This window comes from Helicoverpa armigera, chromosome 3, assembly GCF_030705265.1.
Source record: "Helicoverpa armigera isolate CAAS_96S chromosome 3, ASM3070526v1, whole genome shotgun sequence".
NCBI lineage: Eukaryota > Metazoa > Arthropoda > Insecta > Lepidoptera > Noctuidae > Helicoverpa > Helicoverpa armigera.
In genome coordinates this window covers 1,911,487-1,929,205 of record NC_087122.1, presented here as the reverse complement: position 1 = coordinate 1,929,205, position 17,719 = coordinate 1,911,487, and the positions used below count along the sequence as shown (strand labels likewise).

The 17,719-nt window shown below is 40.8% G+C and overlaps 3 protein-coding genes across 3 annotated transcripts; 1 reads left to right on the top strand and 2 right to left on the bottom strand.

Moving 5' to 3' along the window:
• Positions 1–761: 761 nt before the first annotated feature.
• Positions 762–3,367, bottom strand: LOC110377516 (uncharacterized). The gene is made up of 2 exons (XM_021336441.3): positions 3,221–3,367; positions 762–3,060 (listed from the first exon to the last, which is right to left on the bottom strand). Exons 1-2 carry the CDS (start codon positions 3,279–3,281, stop codon positions 869–871), a joined length of 2,253 nt encoding a protein of 750 aa, XP_021192116.3. The 5' UTR covers positions 3,282–3,367; the 3' UTR covers positions 762–868.
• An 8,054-nt stretch (positions 3,368–11,421) lies between these two features.
• LOC110377515 (uncharacterized) lies at positions 11,422–12,559 on the top strand. The gene is made up of 2 exons (XM_021336440.3): positions 11,422–11,581; positions 11,787–12,559. The coding sequence occupies exons 1-2, from the start codon at positions 11,482–11,484 to the stop codon at positions 12,407–12,409; spliced, it is 723 nt and encodes a 240-aa protein (XP_021192115.3). The 5' UTR covers positions 11,422–11,481; the 3' UTR covers positions 12,410–12,559.
• A 2,217-nt stretch (positions 12,560–14,776) lies between these two features.
• On the bottom strand, positions 14,777–16,097 carry LOC110377535 (uncharacterized). The gene is made up of 2 exons (XM_021336467.3): positions 15,911–16,097; positions 14,777–15,523 (listed from the first exon to the last, which is right to left on the bottom strand). The coding sequence occupies exons 1-2, from the start codon at positions 16,008–16,010 to the stop codon at positions 14,895–14,897; spliced, it is 729 nt and encodes a 242-aa protein (XP_021192142.3). The 5' UTR covers positions 16,011–16,097; the 3' UTR covers positions 14,777–14,894.
• Between the last annotated feature and the right edge of the window lie 1,622 nt (positions 16,098–17,719).

Below are 17,719 nucleotides of genomic sequence, written 5' to 3'. Positions count from 1 at the left end.
GTGTTAAGGATGGGATGGATTGGATTAAGAATGGTGCCTGCCAAAAATATAAATTTAATTTGTAGTAGGTGATAATAAATTACAATACAAATGTTCGAGAAGTCAGGTAATTGTTTTATGACTTAAGTATAAAATGGTTAAACGGTATGTATGAAACGGTTGAAAGACTTGGATGCATTAGGAAGTATCTCGGTATATTATTTATCATCTAGGGATATATTGAAAAAATATTATTATTCAATAGTTTTATCAGGTAGTCATCTGTTATGGCGGCCTTGGTAGCAGTATTTTAATTTATTTAATATTGAATAGGGCAAAGTCGATGGTCTTAGCCAAGTCATGGTCTTGACTTCTGATTATTATGATTGTGCAATATATTCTAATATTAATATACGTAGGTAAATATTGTCAGTTTGTACAGACTTGAGAATTTACCCAAATTTTAATTATTCTGTATGGTTTCTGTTTCAATTTTATGGCAATTTTTTAGTTTTATGTATACCTACCTAGTTAGAGATGTTGCTGCTTAAATTGAACTTTTTTCGCAACAGAAAAGGTAGGTACTTTTTTGAGGTACTTTTTGCAAAATTACTTGGAATCGTGTCTGACTTCGTGCATTTGAAATGAATTAAGTCAGTGCCTTTTACAGACAAACAATCAACCTAATGTAGAATAATGAGAACTTCAGGCATAAGTTTGTACCTAACTGATAGTACCTAAATAACATGGTATATTTGGAATTGAGAAATAAAACAACAAAATAAAACTATAAATAAGTTTACTGACTACGAGGCATAAACATCACTTTACAATTACAATCAATATGGCCGTATTATCCTGACTATGTACATAGAACTACTAGTATGTCTTATCCGTAACTGCCTGCGTTTGCTGAGGCTGAGGCTTTCGCTGACGCGTAAGCTCCTGACTGGCCATAGCCGCCTGATCCTCCGTATCCACCAGCTCCGCTGGACGCGTCACTATTGCTGTATGCTCCACCGGACGAGCCACCGTAACCACCGGCCCCGCCATAGCCACCGCCGCCGCCAGATGAACCCCCGTAACCACCTGCTCCGCCAGAAGAGCCACCGTAGCCGCCGGCTCCACCTCGAGCGCCTCCGTAACCACCTCCGCTGGCGCCGCCACCGCTGCCGCCGCCGCCGCCTATGCCAAACCCTCCACTTAAACCACCGAGGAAGGATTTAGCTAAACTACCCAATCCTAATCCGCCGCCACTACCTCCACCGTAGCCTTTTCCTCCACCGCCGCCGGCACCTCCGCCAAGTCCGCCTCCAGAGCCAGTTCCTCCAAAACCTCCACTGAATGAGAGGCCTCCTCCGCCAGAGCCGCCGCTGGCTCCGTAACCGCCGCCGCTGCCGCCGGAGCTACCCCCGCCTAGGCCACCTCCGCTACCCCCGCTTAGGCCACCTCCGCTGCCACCGCCGAGTCCGCCGCCATACCCGCCTCCACTACCTCCTCCAATACCCCCGCCATAGCCAGCACCGCCTCCTCCGGCGGAACCTCCTCCACCGCCAAGGCTTTTTCCTGAGCCGCCTCCAGAAAGCCCAACTAAGAATGAACCCCCGAGTGAGCTACTGCCGCCTCCTGAGCCACTTCCACGGCCACCACTTGATCCACCACCGTAGCCACCGGCGCTTCCACCGCCAAGGCCTCCACCGCCACCGCCGCCGAAGCCTCCCCCACTGCCGCTGCCATAGCCCCCGCCGCTGCTTGAGCCCCCTCCGATTGACCCACCGATGCTCCCACTGCTTCCCCCACTTGAACCGCCGTAACCACCGCTGCTACTGCCGCCTAGGCTTCCTCCGCCACTACCACCGAGGCCACCTCCACTTCCACCGCCGAGGCCTCCTCCAAAACCTCCTCCATATCCACCGCCACTACCCCCGCCGCTGCCGCCGCCGCTCCCACGGCCGCCACTTCCTCCGTATCCTCCAGAGCTACTGCTTCCACTACTTCCACTTAGTCCTCCACTACTACTGCCGCCACTAACAAGTCCACCTCCAAAACTTATTCCACCGCCCAGTCCACCCCCGGAGCTACCTCCATGGCCACCTCCAGAGCTACTGCCATGTCCTGAACTGCCTCCGTGGCCTCCTCCTGAGCTACCTCCGTAGCCGCCACTAGATCCGCCTCCTCCACTGATTCCAAATCCACCGCCACCGCCGCCGCCGCTACCACCGCCGAATCCACCTCCAAATCCACCAGCACTGCTGCCGGAATTAGCTGATACGTGGGCAGATCCACTGCTGCCTCCGTGTCCAGATCCACCACTACCTCCGTGGCCACCTCCGGCGGAATATCCTCCACCTCCACTAGCACTGCCTAATAGGCCACCACTACTGCCTGAGCCACCGGCGCCATATCCACCTCCACTGCCCCCACCGCCACCTCCTCCGAGGCCACCACCAAAACTCAGTCCACCGCCAATTCCCCCACTTCCACTGCCTGTGCTACCGTATCCCCCGGAACTTCCTCCACCACCGTATCCTCCACTTCCAGAGCCGCCTCGTCCTCCAGAGCCGCCAGATCCTCCCGAGCCTCCTCCTCCGAGGCCTCCTCCGCCACCGAATCCACCACCGGAACCGAAGCCGGCGCCGCCTCCGTAACCTCCGCCGCCACTGCTGCCGCCTCCTCCACTGTATCCGCCGCCGCCGCCGTATCCACCTTTACCACCGTCAAGTGTTCCCGTAAAAGCGAAACCACCAGATTTTCCGTCGTCTGATTTCGTATAAACTGATTTATAGTTTCCTCCGCCTCCGCCTCCACTTCCGCCTAGGCCGCCTCCGCTCCCGCCCAGGCCGGCGCTGAAGCCCGCGCCTGCACTTCCGAGCGCACTGAGTCCGGACTGCACGTCACTGAGTATGCTGCCGACACCATCGCGGACGCCTTCCAAGCTAGCTCCGAACACAGCAGAGCCGCCGCCATAGCCGCCGCCATAGCCGGCGCTGCCGCCGCCACCACCGCCGCCAAACCCGAATGCACCGCCCCCGCCACCCCCACCGCCCCCACCGCCGTGCGAGTACGCGCGCCCGATCCTCACTGAAAACAAAATGTTATGTCATTAGAACACATAAACTTTATCACTTAATCGCAATAAACTTTTAATTATGTCGACTGCTTATATCATAAAAGTTTTTCGTGCGTTACAAAAACTGTAATCACTGAACAATAACGACGCAAAAACTGGAATAACAATTACCTGATGCATCGCTATAGCCTAATATGAGGCAGAGGACGATGCAAGAGCGCACCGCCTTCATGATTCCTTCGTTAACTGACTACGTTTAGTAGTTAGCATCCTTTTATATTAAGTGCCTGAGCGTGTTCAAAGTTCATAGGAACTCATACATACGTATGTACGGGAAAAACAATTAGTTTTTATAACGCTTTATACTTCCCACAACAGGTTATGAATGTAGTAAAGCCACAGTTTTTGTCGAGCTGAGATTAGTCAGAAGCGATAGTGAATATCATGGCATCTTCGTCTTTGGCTATCCTTGAACTACAGTATTTAGGTACAGTATAAGATCACCTTGGCTTGTAACAATGCATCGAGTACCTACTAATTAATGCACAGTATGAATGAGTGGCTCTTACGGTGCAATGTTATGGTTTTGCTCTTATTGTGTCATTTCCCTTGTGTTGCCTCGTCTGTGTTGTACGGACAGCCTAATAAACACATTTCGATCAATTCCTATCAAATATTTTTTTTAGACCAAACAATCTCCCATTTGAATGCTATCAATCATTTCCCTAGAAAGGAGAGAGAATAATACGCCCAATAGTAACGACAAACTTACTTTGGATATCTAAATGAAAACACCACGTATTTTCGACATTTCAACTGATTAAATTATTATTTATGTGCATTTACTAGAAATATCCACATTAGAATAAAAAACGATTTATCATATCAAGGTTTTTCGCCTAATAAACCAGTTCAAATAAGACCAGAAACTAATAAATTGACATAATATTAAAACGTCGAACTAAAACCAACTTAGCCTTAATTGATGACTACTACGAATTGATTTCATTTTTCTTTTATTGGAGAAGAACAAAACAGTTTGATGCATATTAAGCATTATTATAAAAGGATGTTATCTCATTAGGAGGTCCGTAATCACGACATTTGACCTTTCATCATCTGAAACTGATGGTTATCAAAATGGACGAGTATTGTATTGTTAACGCCCTCAATGACGCGATGCCTTTAGATGCATTATTGACCTTGATAACTGTGTTTGTTATGTTTGTATTAACTAGCTTACTGCTGCCTGCGACTCTGTTTACTCCTTGAGATTATAACAACATAGCAATTCAAGTCTGTATTTTAGGAAAATCTGATAAGAGGAGCCCCTAAAATGTTGAAAACAGAATATGAATCATATCAGTAAGTTACTGCAATATTGTAGGTACCTAATGACAAATTCATTTAGCCATAGGTTTGGTTGAGCCATTTTTTGATAAATCTGGGTTGAAACATTTCGAACTGTAGTTTTTGCGCTCGCCGTAGTTTCCTTTGGTTTTTGTGTAAACAAACGATAAGAAATGACCGATAAACGAGCGTAGCTTCCGGGCAAGTCTGACACTATATAGCCTAAACTCGTCCTGAAACGAGAGACACCTACCATAGTCCCTACCCCTGCAATAGTGGCTTTTTCTTATACCCTAAGTGACCAGGTTATATACTTTAGTCCATCTTCCTTCTCCCGAGCCTTTTCTCAACTATGTTACGGTCAGCTTCCAGTCTAACCAAATGCAGCTGAGTACCAGTGTTTTACAAGGAGCGACTGCCTATCTAATCTCCTCAACCCAGTTAATTAAAAGAATAATATTTTCGTACTTCAGGCTTTCTTAGAGCAAGGAATATGCGGGGACATACAAACTTTTAGTTGGTCAATAGATTAATTCTTTTGACTGTACGGATATGTATGGTAGTTTGCACTTTACAGCGATCAGGTAACCGACCGGATCAACCAAAAAGCTGGGATTCACGATTCCTTTTAAAATTAAATATCGGGAACTGTAGGCTGTTGTTCAATTTGCAGTGGGTGGGTGCTCTTGTTATCTTATTACACCATGATAACAATTCATACACACGTTATGAAAGACTTTGTGTTCATCGATTCTTATTATGAATGTTGCACGTGGATACCGGAATGTTTTATTTTGAAAACAAATACTAGATGTTTTATCGAGTTTCCGCAAGCGGTTTCACCTGCTTTCTAAAGAACGATTTTCTCCCCACTTGGATGTGTAAGCAATATTACTGCTACGTCTTATCACAATCCGTTCAGCTGTTTGCGCATGAAGGAGTTACAAACAAACACATTTAGGCCGCGTTTCCACTGACGCGGAGCTGGGCGGAGAGGAGCGGAGAAGAGCGGTGAAAAGTGGTCAGTGTTTCCACTGAAGCGGAGCTGGGCGGAGAGGGGCGGAGAGGAGCGCAGCTGGGCGGAGAGGAGCGATGAAGACTTTGAATGCACCTAGTGACGTAACGAAGACAACTGACACACTGCACACGAGTCACGCACCGCCCCGCTCCGCACCGCTCCGTACCGCCCCGCTGTTCTCCGCTCTCCACCCCAATGCTCGCTGTCCTCCGCACTGCACCGCCTCGATGTATGAATATTCGCTCAGCTCTGCTCCACCCCGCTCGTACTGTTTCCATTGAAGCGGAGCGGAGATTTCAAGCATTGTCATTGGTCAATTTGTGCACCGCTCAGCTCCTCTCCGCCCAGCTCCGCGTCAGTGGAAACGCGGCCTTACTCACAAACTATCTATGTTAGAGTGATCCCACCCAAAACAAAAATGTGAAAGACTGCCAAGTTCGATAATATGGGAATGCTTCGCCTATAAAAGAAGTGAGATCTGAATAAGTACCAAGTTCCATACACATACCTCAGTTAAAAATAGTTACTTTTTAATGATGATTACTTGGCAAGTTTTAATAGAAAATTAATTACTTGATTCATTGCGTTTAGTAGGTGCGTTTAGTAACTTGCCAAGTAATCATCATTAAAAAGTAACTATTTTTAACTGAGGTATGTGTATGGAACTTGGTACTTATTCAGATCTCACTTCTTTTATAGGCGAAGCATTCCCATATTATCGAACTTGGCAGTCTTTCACATTTTTGTTTTGGGTGGGATTTCATTTATTTTTGTAAGGTTGTTTATTTTATTTTTTTCTTATGATGAAGTTAGTTAAAGAAATGTCTCATTTATACTATCTTTTAGATTTTTTAATATGCACTATGTTTCTTACAAAGAAATGAACTAGATTAACTATGACTAGATTTACCAACTGACTGACATGACATGTTATCATATATTATGTTCGTGGATCAAAGTTACACATTCGTTATTTTCGAAAGTGATTCACACTTGGCCGTTTTCAGATTTTTACTTTACTTTGACTAAATATAAACCTTTGTACCATTCGAAGATATATTATATAAATATAGATAAATTTAGTTCGTTTTAGTTCCTTAGGGGTATAAATTTACACCGGGTATAAAACACCTTCATTATTTTGAAACCGACTCACACTTGGCCATTTTCAGATTTTTCCCTTTACCTTGACATAAAGACCTACCTCCATGCCAAATTTCAAGTCAATACGACCATTGGAAGTGGTCTAGGTTTTTGATGAGTGAGTCAGTCAGTCAGTCAATCAGTGAGTGTATAGTAAAAATAGCGATTTTCTGACGTCAATATCTCAAGACCTACAATAGGTATATTAATGAAATTTTGTATTTTAGATAAGTGAGGGGGTCTCAACAGATACTAGAAATTTGATATGCGTAAATAAAATAGATTTTGAGTTACAGGGGGGTCGAATTTGGCCCGAAATGGTTCGTGTAATATAACCCCGGCCGGTGTGTCGCCTTTTTTGCTCGAACTTGGCGGACACACTGCCGTGTGTCTAGATAAGATGGGAACCAGAGGAAGTTATAAGTGTGGATCTTGAGAGCCCATTCATCCCTGGCTAATCAGTGACCTACAGCACATTTTCTAGTTTTTGCTACCGTACTCGCCTATCTATTTATTTTTAAGAATTGCGCTAGAATAAAACAGACAACGTACCTAGTTTTACTTTCCAATTTCTTCGATTCTTTTTTTTGTTCTGGTCTCTTGATGTCTTTTATTTGTTCTGGTCTATAAACAAACAAACGATTAGTTTTTCAAAGGAATATAAACAATTAAATTCATAGATATGTGAGTAATTATGATAATCATCTAAGGGCATATGTGGAAATAAATAAAAACCGGTATTGTTTGTGGTTTTATAAATAATTTATGTAATAATACCTCTTTTTTAATTGATACAAATCATCTAACGACCTCTTTACATTCTAAGTGTAGATGATCTGTATATAAAGTTAAGAATAGCGAATCAGTCACGATTTCTGCGCAAACGCAAGTAATGTATGTTATAAAACCGCATCCGGGTGCCATCTCAGAATTATCTGGGTGAACTTTTATAAATGTTTTATCTAGATCTGGAGTAACCTTCTACTTTATAATTAGTTCATTGGACTCCGACGCTATCATTTGTGTACATCTTTAGGGCAGGCAAGGCTTTAGGTAAGGGGTAGACAGAAGTCAGAAATCTGAAGACCAGTCATACCACAGGATTTCCCTAGAATTGAGGTGTATATAACACAGATATGCTATCGCTCCATATAGCTAGAATACAGGTTCTTAGCTGCATTAGATTAGACTCGGAGACTCCAATATTTTTGAGAAAAGTGTAGGAATCACAGTTTTGCGATTAGGTTATCAATCTTAAACTTTTTTGACTTTGAATATGCGTAGGAAAGTGTTTCTGTTCGTCTTTAAAACTACTTAGCTAACTATTGCACACTTACGCAACGGTCATCTGTAGGCAACAACAAGATTCTAATAAAACGTATATTTATAGCGTTTATTCCACATCATAAAATACTCTATCCTGCATTATTGTAATAAATTTATAATTTGCAACATACGTTAGTGTACGATTATGAATTACCTATCAAAGTTGCTATCAACTTTGAATCAATCAAGGTAGACTTAAATGGTAACCTTCAGTAAATACTTAGACAAAGCTAAGGAAAATGTTTAAAGCTTTAATATATTATGATAATAAAATAATGCTCAAAGTCAGCTCTTAACTTTAATAGATCTATAATGTGATTCTCCATAACACCGTACCTACGTTTGAAGCCGTTCAACGCAATTTAAAAAAATCATCACATGACCCCTCCCTCTGTGGGTTAGCAGCGGTGAGGGAGTGTCAGATTCTTACTGACTAAAAACCATCGTGTTCCGTCGTAGGCCTTTTATGTACTGGGGCCGCGGTAACGCTTTCGAACAAACCCCCAGCCCCGGCAGACCTTGGCCCTGGTGGTCCCCGCTGTTCTGACTATCCCTTGCGCCTGCCCAAAAGATGTACAAATAATAGCGTCAGAGTCTAATGAACTAATTATTAAGGTCCAGTCTTATTTTTTTAATAAGCGTAAAAAGGTCTATTTGGAATAAAAGTTATTTTCCACTTCATGTTTTGGAATGAATACTTCATATACGCGTGCACTGTTTTACAATCTTCTCGCTAATTACGCTTATCACATTGTGGGAGGTCATCACAGAGGTTTATGACCCGTGCCTTACCGCCTATAATAAACGCAGCTAAGTCAATGGTAAGCCAGACTGTTGCTTGAATTTTAACTACTACTTAGTAATTATGCTCAGTTCTATGCAGTTTGTACTGTAAATATCATCATCCTCCGAGCCTTTTTCCCAAACTATGTTGGGGTCGGCTTCCAGTTTAACCGGATGTAGCTGAGTACCAGTGCTTTACAAGGAGCGACTGCCTATCTGACCCCCTCAACCCAGTTACCCGGGCAACCCAATACCCCCTAGTTAGACTGGTGTCAGACTTACTGGCTTCTGACTACCCGTAACGACTGCCAAGGATGTTCAATGACAGCCGGGACCTACAGTTTGTACTGTAAATATGTGTTTTGTATTTCTTTCTGTAATTATGTCTCGACTCTAAGAACCAACGTTAAAGTTTTTAGTAGTCTGCAAAGAGCAATTTTGACTAAAATGTTAAAACCACAAGTCGCTTTAGTTATGTCAAAAAACGTAGCTTCCACTAGCCATTTTTCATATTGATGCAACGTTTCTATCGAAGTGAATATAAACAAATCCATACTACTAATAAGTACTAACGAGGATAGAGGTTTTGTTTCTTTGTTTACCGATACTAATGAACCAATTTAAAAAAATCTATTCACTTTTGGAGAGCTTCACTCTTCTCGAGTAACATATATTATCCCGATACGGGAAAAAGTTCCCATGGGAGGCAGATGAAAGCGCGGGAAAACCGCAAATGGTTGATATAACTGCATAAACAGCATTAATATAATTGATGATTACTGTCAGTCAGACAATAAAATTAATTTATTACACAAAAACAAGTTGTCTAGAGATCTAGACAGCGAAAAAACAAACAATACAAACATCTTTCAATAAAAAAAAAACAAGATGGCGATCGCTTCCTGATCTATATACGTCACGTGATGTTCACATAGCGATGTAATATTTCCATGAACATGGAAATTAACACGACTTCTAATAAAAAAATAATTATAATCAACTATTTTAATTTTTTATGATCGATGGTCAACATTGACAGCGATAAACGGCGATCAGAAGTTCCACATTGAAATAAACTTAGGTATCTACAATCAAAGAAATAAAGACTATAGAAGTCTGTGACCATGTATACCATCGTTTTCTAAGTCCTATAGCGAGATCATTTGACATAACTTTCCTTTGGTATACTGGAAAACAGGCTATAAAATTTTATTCCTCTGTACAGATCTATTTTCAATTTAAAGTTTAAAACATTCTAGATTTATTAGGATGTCTTCGTCACAAATACCTATCTATACTTCTAATAGTCTTTTGGGGAGGTTTCTTTGTGACTTCATTTCGAACAATAAAGACTGCCGCAGTCACTATGTCTGCTCATCTTTATCAGTATCTGAACCTTCTTACAAGTTTATCAGATCAGCAATTATATCAAGTTGTCTAGCTGCCGCTGTTACGGCGAGGCCGACAATGTTGTGAACATATCTCGCGAACAAAAAACTGTAGCAGTCACGTCACGCGAGAATAACACGCATTGAGATTTCATAATTAACGCTTTGATGACTAATATGAGGGACACACGACAAATCGCCAAGAAAACTTAGAAAATATTTCTCTGACAAGGGGAGTCCGCCTTAGATCCTCTGTACCAAAATTACACTGTGTCCATACTGCTTTTCTAGGAAAAGCTTTCAAAGAATCTTCAAGATGTGCAAGATTATAATTGTAGGTGATCCAATTTGTATGTAGAAATAGAATAACCTTGATTGATTTGACTAATTGACGGAAAGACGGCTGTTTGGATATCGTTATAGTTACTCAGTACAACCTAAGAATTTTAGGGCAGTTGCAGGGTGCAAATTCAACTTCGAGAGGAAAACAACAGAAAAAAACATAAATGTTTGATCTGTCTGAACCTCCATGTAAATAATGGAAAAAAATCAAGGCAAATAGGTACAGAGGATGTCCGGTAAAACCCTATTGTTTCACCGCACAACCCATTAAACGTAGGTACATCACGATTTTAAATAATTCATGTTAAGTAGTTTACTCAGCTTCTTTAAAATAAACACATATAATGTTATTAACTTCATTTGCATACTTTTTTCATCCATACTGGTTTTTCTAACGTCCGGTACTTTTTCGTTGGTTAATTATAAACTTCTGACGTAAGAAACGGGTTCCCCTATTTTGCTAATTACAGTCAAAATTATGTATCTACGTATACGGTTCATGATTGCAAATGTCAAAATATGCGCGGTCTTTCCCAGATTTTCGAATTGCATTTGTTTTGGTGTTCATAGACCGTGGTATGCTTGTTGGGGTTTTTTGGACTAGACCGGAAAAGCCGGTTCAACAACTTTTATTTTTATCTGAAGTAGACTACTTTTTTTTCTGGAGACCACAAAGACCACCAACCAAAGTAGGTTAAGATCAAGATTTGATTGCAGAAAGGCTATTTGATAACGGTCTGACCAGAAGTCTACCCCTTATCGCAGCAAACTCTTGATTGAACCAGAACATTTCCTAATCTCGTTGCCTCATTATTTATGTCCATGTAAAAATTCCGGTCTATTAATAGACATTTTGGTAGGCCAAGGAAATAAACGACGCAGAATATAAAGTTTCCAGAAATCTAAAGCTTATAACCAATGAATATTAGTATCTAGCACACACAAATGCAGACGTGATCCGTGGGCTGCATCCCAATGAGGTTCTTTAGAATGAACTATATAACGCGAATTCTGACTGTTGACAACAGAATCTTACTTGCTACTTAACGTGTAACATTGAACAAGTGAACTTGGAAATCAAAATGAAGTTGGTCTTCTTGTTAATGGTTCTGACCTTTGTGGTATTCGAAGCCAGCGGGTACCCGTACCCTGTGTATACTTCTTCGGGAAACGTGGATACTTGTAAGTAGTTTGTCTCTTATGTTTACTAGTCTATTGATACATCCTGTTAAACTTTTATCTTTTGGTCCAATTGTTATATTACGTCTTTGATGTTAAATTATGCTAAGTCGATTAGTGTACGTAAGATTTTTACAAGTTAAAAGTTTAATTTCTGCCACCAACCAGTGTCTTTTAAGTATCATGTGGTATTTTATCTCATCTACAGGGTCATACGGTGACGAAAATCGTGGTGGCCGAGTCCTTAGCCGCTCCTATGGCCCCTATGCCAACCGACGGATCATTAGAGGTGGACCAACGACCTATTCCGTCTACCAGCCTGAATCCAGACTAACTTCTCAGCAGGCCATCGAATACCACCAAGCTGTCAAGCGCCGTCAAGCTCTACTGGAAGTTAATGACACACCACCTCAGGAGAATGCACCATTTTACCCTCAAGTACAAGACAACCCCGCAGTAGTACCAGCCGAAGCTACTGAACTCATCTTACCTAACGATCAAGTAATCCCAACAACCGAAAAAGCTATAGTACCAGAACTTATTGAACCTGAAATTGAGGAACCCAAAGAGGAAATTCAACAGACCAAGAAGGTTCCTGAAGAGAAGAAGCAAAAGAAATGGTTCGATGAAGAAGACGATGACGATGAGGAAGATTATCCTAGTCAAGCCAAGTTTCTGCGAGGAGGGTCTTTCTTCCCAATGATCTTTGGATGGGGTGGTGGTAGTGGACCTATAGCTGTAGCCAATGCCTACAGCACGGGAAAGGGTGGAGCTGCGGCCAGTCATGCAACCGCGTACGCAACCCACAAACCCATAGAGCGAAAACCTTGAACCAATAACAATGCCAAGAATCTATCCGAGATAAAATTAGATATAATAATTGTAACAAAAATGTGGCCGTTTTTATACTGTATTTTACACGTGTAAACTGATACTGTGACTACCATAGTTTTTAATAAAAGTTTCCACAAGTAAAAATTCTATGTATTTTTTTACTTTATCATGACGTCAATCTTTATTAGAAACCCATCAAGAATGATGACATGACCGTGAAGATAATCATGATTATGAATATGAATAGATATCAATTAAACCAGAAAAAAAAGTTATCGAGTTCTATGACTCAGTTATTAAGTTATAAGATTTGTTATGATAATTAACTCAATTTGTTTTAAATAGTCAAAGGTTTCATTTACATCAAAATACGAATAAACTTTGATCTTTTTAAGAATTAATTATCTACATATATAGTGACGTAAATTAACAAAGTAAAGGATAAACATAGCAGCTAAAACAGTTTTGAGTTAAAGTCTAAGTTTATTTCAATATACAGTACCTACCTACATTTCACACCAAAACTATTGAACCGATTTGAATGTTTGGTAAACTTATAGTCTACTTCCAGAGCCTTAAAAATGAATGGATTATTTTTTTCCGGTTGTGAGAAGAAGTTTGTATACCTAGTTCTCTTCGCTAGAGCAACCCCACTCAATCAAACAGCTAATCTAGAGTAACTAACTAAAGGAGACTTGGCCATTAGGTATTTATTACAAGCCTCTGCCAGCGGTTACACCCGCATCCTGTAAGAACTACTGCCTTTGTCAGGATAAAGAGTTGCCTGTAGCCTGTAGCCTTCCTTGATAAATGAGCTATTCACTACACTGAAAGAATTATCCAAATCGGACCAGTTGTTCCTGTGATTAGCGCGTACAAATAAACAAACTCTTCAGCTTTATAACATTAGTATAGATTTTCGTAAAACTTACGAGGTTTTCTTTCTCCTGATTACTTGATGACAAGTCCTTGGGCGGTACTGTTCACATTTCCTGGACATTATACAGACGTTATTCTTGATGACTGTATTTCATAATGGACAATATTTCAGTATTTCCTTCATTTAAGACAAATTTAATTTCATCGGCTTAGATCTAAATTATATAAAATGCGAATTATTTATTCCTGACAACACTGACAGACAGCTGACAATATCCAAATTTTTATCAATAGCACCACAGATTAATATAATTGAAATACTGTCTTTCCGCCTCCTTAGAGCTCCCATCCTAGACCAATCTTTTTCCTTGCAAGTTCTGCGTGCTGTGCGGCGGCTGCAGCTGTGGCCGCGGAGAACCTCAAGCGGCGGAAATATAGTGGCCTTGTCGGCAACTATATTTTAGAATTGTTTGGGGTTGAAACGTCGTGGTGTCTTTTCAGCTTTTTAGTTTTAGGTTTTTTACTAGAATAGTTTTTATCTATACTAATATTATAAAGAGGAAACCTTGTTTGTTTGTTTGGTTGTAATGGATAACCTCAAAACCTACTGGACCGATTATATTCTTTCACCATTAGAAAGCTATATTATCTGCGAATAACATAGGTTATATTTTAAACCCGGTGCGAGCAGTAGCTCCCACGGGACGCGGGTGAAACCGCGGGGAAGCGGCTAGTATTTTATAATTTTAATTGTGTTTACTTTGTTCAGTGCCATCTACCAACAATTTTAAAGCCTGGTCTGTCTGCATTGACCAGAATATATGCAGACTCGACTGACCGGTTCGAGTGAAAAGCATAAGATGGCGCCTTATAGCTATTGAATCCCCATCATGATTTATTTTACAACGTTTATTTATTCGCCAGAGCAGTATATATCAGTATATATATATAGTTTATATACGCCTTCTGAAAATATAGTCGAATTACCAAATCGGGCATTAGAGGAAGAATATAACATAAGTAGGAATCCTTACTACTAACTTAATAGGTAAGCAAAAACAGGCCTGGACTACAATCTAACTAAATAATTAACGCTTAATTTATTTGTTAAAATTGTTAATTTTGGGGAAAACATACTAACAGAAACTGTGGTGACGCTTTCAGGACGGCCTTTGCTCTTCAACTGCATAGGGGCAACTTACGAGCACTATTACAACTTACTATTTTCTGGAACCTAGTTAGGAAAATGGTGTATTTAAATTTAATATTTAATTATGCTACGGATGGACCAATAAAATCAGTAATTATTAAACTACTTATTACACTGATTATATTAACATAAGTAACTTAAGCGAGTAGAGTAGGTAATAAAATTTCCATAGCGCCTGGAAAAAATTATAGCATAGGGGCCTATTACGTATAAGAATGATGCAAAATCTGCAGAAGTTATTAGGAGCCTAGAATTTAATAATTAAAGTACACAGATTAATGGCAAAAAATATTTTAATGAATCATGAAATGCGCATTAAATCTATACATATAAAAATATATAACAACATGAAGATATAAACTTTACACTTATCTCTAACAACTTGTGATACATTTATGATCGCTCATCTTGTCGGGGGGTTCCGTATGCGGTGGCGTGGCTCGTGGCTACTCCTCCTCTGCCGGTGCTGTAGGCGTTAGCCACGGCTGTGGGACCTCCGGGGCCACCTCCGCGACCACCGTAGCCGAAGAACATGGGGAAGAAGGCAGCAGCAGGCATCCTTGGCGCATATTCCTCTTCATCTTCGTCATCAATCGGCCTCTTGACTTGCTTCTTCTTGTTCACCTTCTTTGGCTTTTGGACGGGTTCTTCCTCTGGAACTTGTTCGATTTCAGGCTCAACCAGTTCAGGTACAGCCACAGATTTGATTGTGGTTGGAGCTGCTTCAGCCTTGTCAGTTGGGTCGGCAAGTTCGGTGGCCTCAGTGGGGACGAAGGCTTGGTTGTCAGGTTGTTGAGGGTAGTAGACTTCGTTCTGCTGGGGAGGGGCGTAGTTGACCTCTTGCTGTGTTTGGCGACGTCTGTCGGGGACGTAGTACTGGCTGGACTGGGAGGGCGTGGCCTGGGCCTCAGGCTGGCGGACCATGAAGGCAGCCATGCCGCCACCGACAGCACTGGGGTTGTAGTAAGGGTTGTAGTAGCGACTCATCGCCATGCCGCCGCGGCTGCCATCGCCGTATGAGACTGTGAAAGAACGATGAGAGAGTTAAATGACGAAAGAATCAACATTTTTTGGGAAATCCTATAATTGATTCAAAGACAAAATATATAAGAATTATTTTTGTTTTATTGGAAGTTAAAGCATCACACATAATAGCTCTATTTTTTATTATCTACGCATCAACACTGCAATTGTCTCAAACTTTGAGAGACAATAATAGAGTAGAATAATAGAGAGTTGTTAGCCTAAACATAAAAAAAATCTTCCCAACTTTTTAATGGCCTCACTGCTGGACTTCTCAATTAGGGTAGTAATGATTTTTAATGACTATCCTTGTTCCAGACAATTTAAAAATCGTCACTTATCAATAAACATTCCCACAAAAAGATAATATCCAAAAATCTACTTACAGGTATCAACATTTCCATAAGACGGATAATACGCGTACGGATATCCTCGAGCTTCGAAAACCGCGCAACTTAAAACCACCAGAGAAATTATGAACTTCATCTTTACGATTTTCGACAAAAATATGTTCACTACGATTCCCTTTTGTTCCAAAGGGTGTTGTGTGTTAAACTGCTTCTGAATGTGTGCTGGTCAAAGCGAAGCCTCGCTGTTATATACTGTGTTCTGTCGGGACTAATTGGGATGCAGATCACGGCTGCCACTTGCACCTCACAGGTTTGTCTCTCGACCAATTTACAATATTCGGCAGAGTTCTAACTGTAGTCAGTAAGACATCCTAGAGGAGACCTGGTCGTGGTGATGCATGACACGTAGCTTGGTAGGTAGGTGAACCGTTGAACTTTGTGTTTTTATTTGGTGTTTTTTTGCATTCTGTTGCATTTGGATGACTCAGGCTTTTACAGTAGTAATTGCCTACGATTTGAAAAAGTGATGAAAAAAGTTTAAGTTTAGTGGCCTAATTTTGTAGCCTATTTTTTCAACCCCTGCAGGTTGAAAATATTGGCTTTTAGAAAACTATTATGCTTATATCTTTACGAAGAGCATTATCAATCATACTTTGAAGATCAATCATGGTCATATTTTACGTTAAAAAATCGGATAAATTATGATGAACGTTCATTTGAGCCATGATCCTTATACTTTTAGTATTTTAATTAAATACGGACAATCCTCACATTAAACTCCTATACAATCCTCGGTAAAGTATACGGAACGCACCATACATTTATTTATAGTAGCATCGTGTGAATCTGCAACACAAAGTGCTATAAATATGGAAAAATCGAACTGCGCGTACGATGCGTGCGCGCATTATGTTGCGTTCACGATCACCCTGCATAAATCCAGCCCTACGTGGAATGACAAAAAGGTTCATTCATGGAGATTTATAACGATAGTAAACACAAGTTTACTAGATTTTTAACTACTTCTCGGAAACTATGAGGAGTTTAAATTACAGTGTTAACATCGCGGAAAGTTTTATTGTGTTACGCTGAATGTTTAGGTACAAGTCAATGCTATTTTCTATGTATTAAAAAATCTCTTTTATTACAAATCGTGTAAAGGCTGCATTCCTATTTATTGGATGCAAATTGTCTAGCTCCATAATCATACCACGTTGTTTATACCCGGAGGTATAGCAATTCTATACAATTGAGATGACAGAAGTTCAAGTTATGCTAAAGTCAAGAGACTGAAAGACCCACATGACGTCGTTATTCCCGAAAATGTCTCAAGACTCCCCCTAGCTGGCAGGATTGGTCTATACTCACCAAAAAACATGGTATGTTTAGTGAGCCAGATGGATATCTACAAATTAAACAAGTAATATTTCATCTTGATTAGTGAAACAATTTTGATTCTTGTATATCAATACTACAAGCATCTACAGAACAATGCATTGTCAGAATCATGTTGTTACATACAGTTATTTAATGAAGCACTTAAAACTTACTCGCGACGAATATTAAAAAGGCCATCGAAATACATAATCTTCTACTACGTCAATCATTTCCCAAGAAATTACTTTACGTACGCGGTGCCAATAGAAGCTAAACAGCACATGTCCGAAATTCTAAATATTAAAATCCATACATATTTGTATTTCGTCCACGTGAAAGATTTGAGTACACTGGTAGCTGAGGCGGCGATGGTATCGGAGACCGACGACTACTTGAGCCCGATAGCATCGGAGCCGAAGCATAAAGTCCGTTAAACGTTCATAACTGTCAAATTTGCCTGTCTGCAAG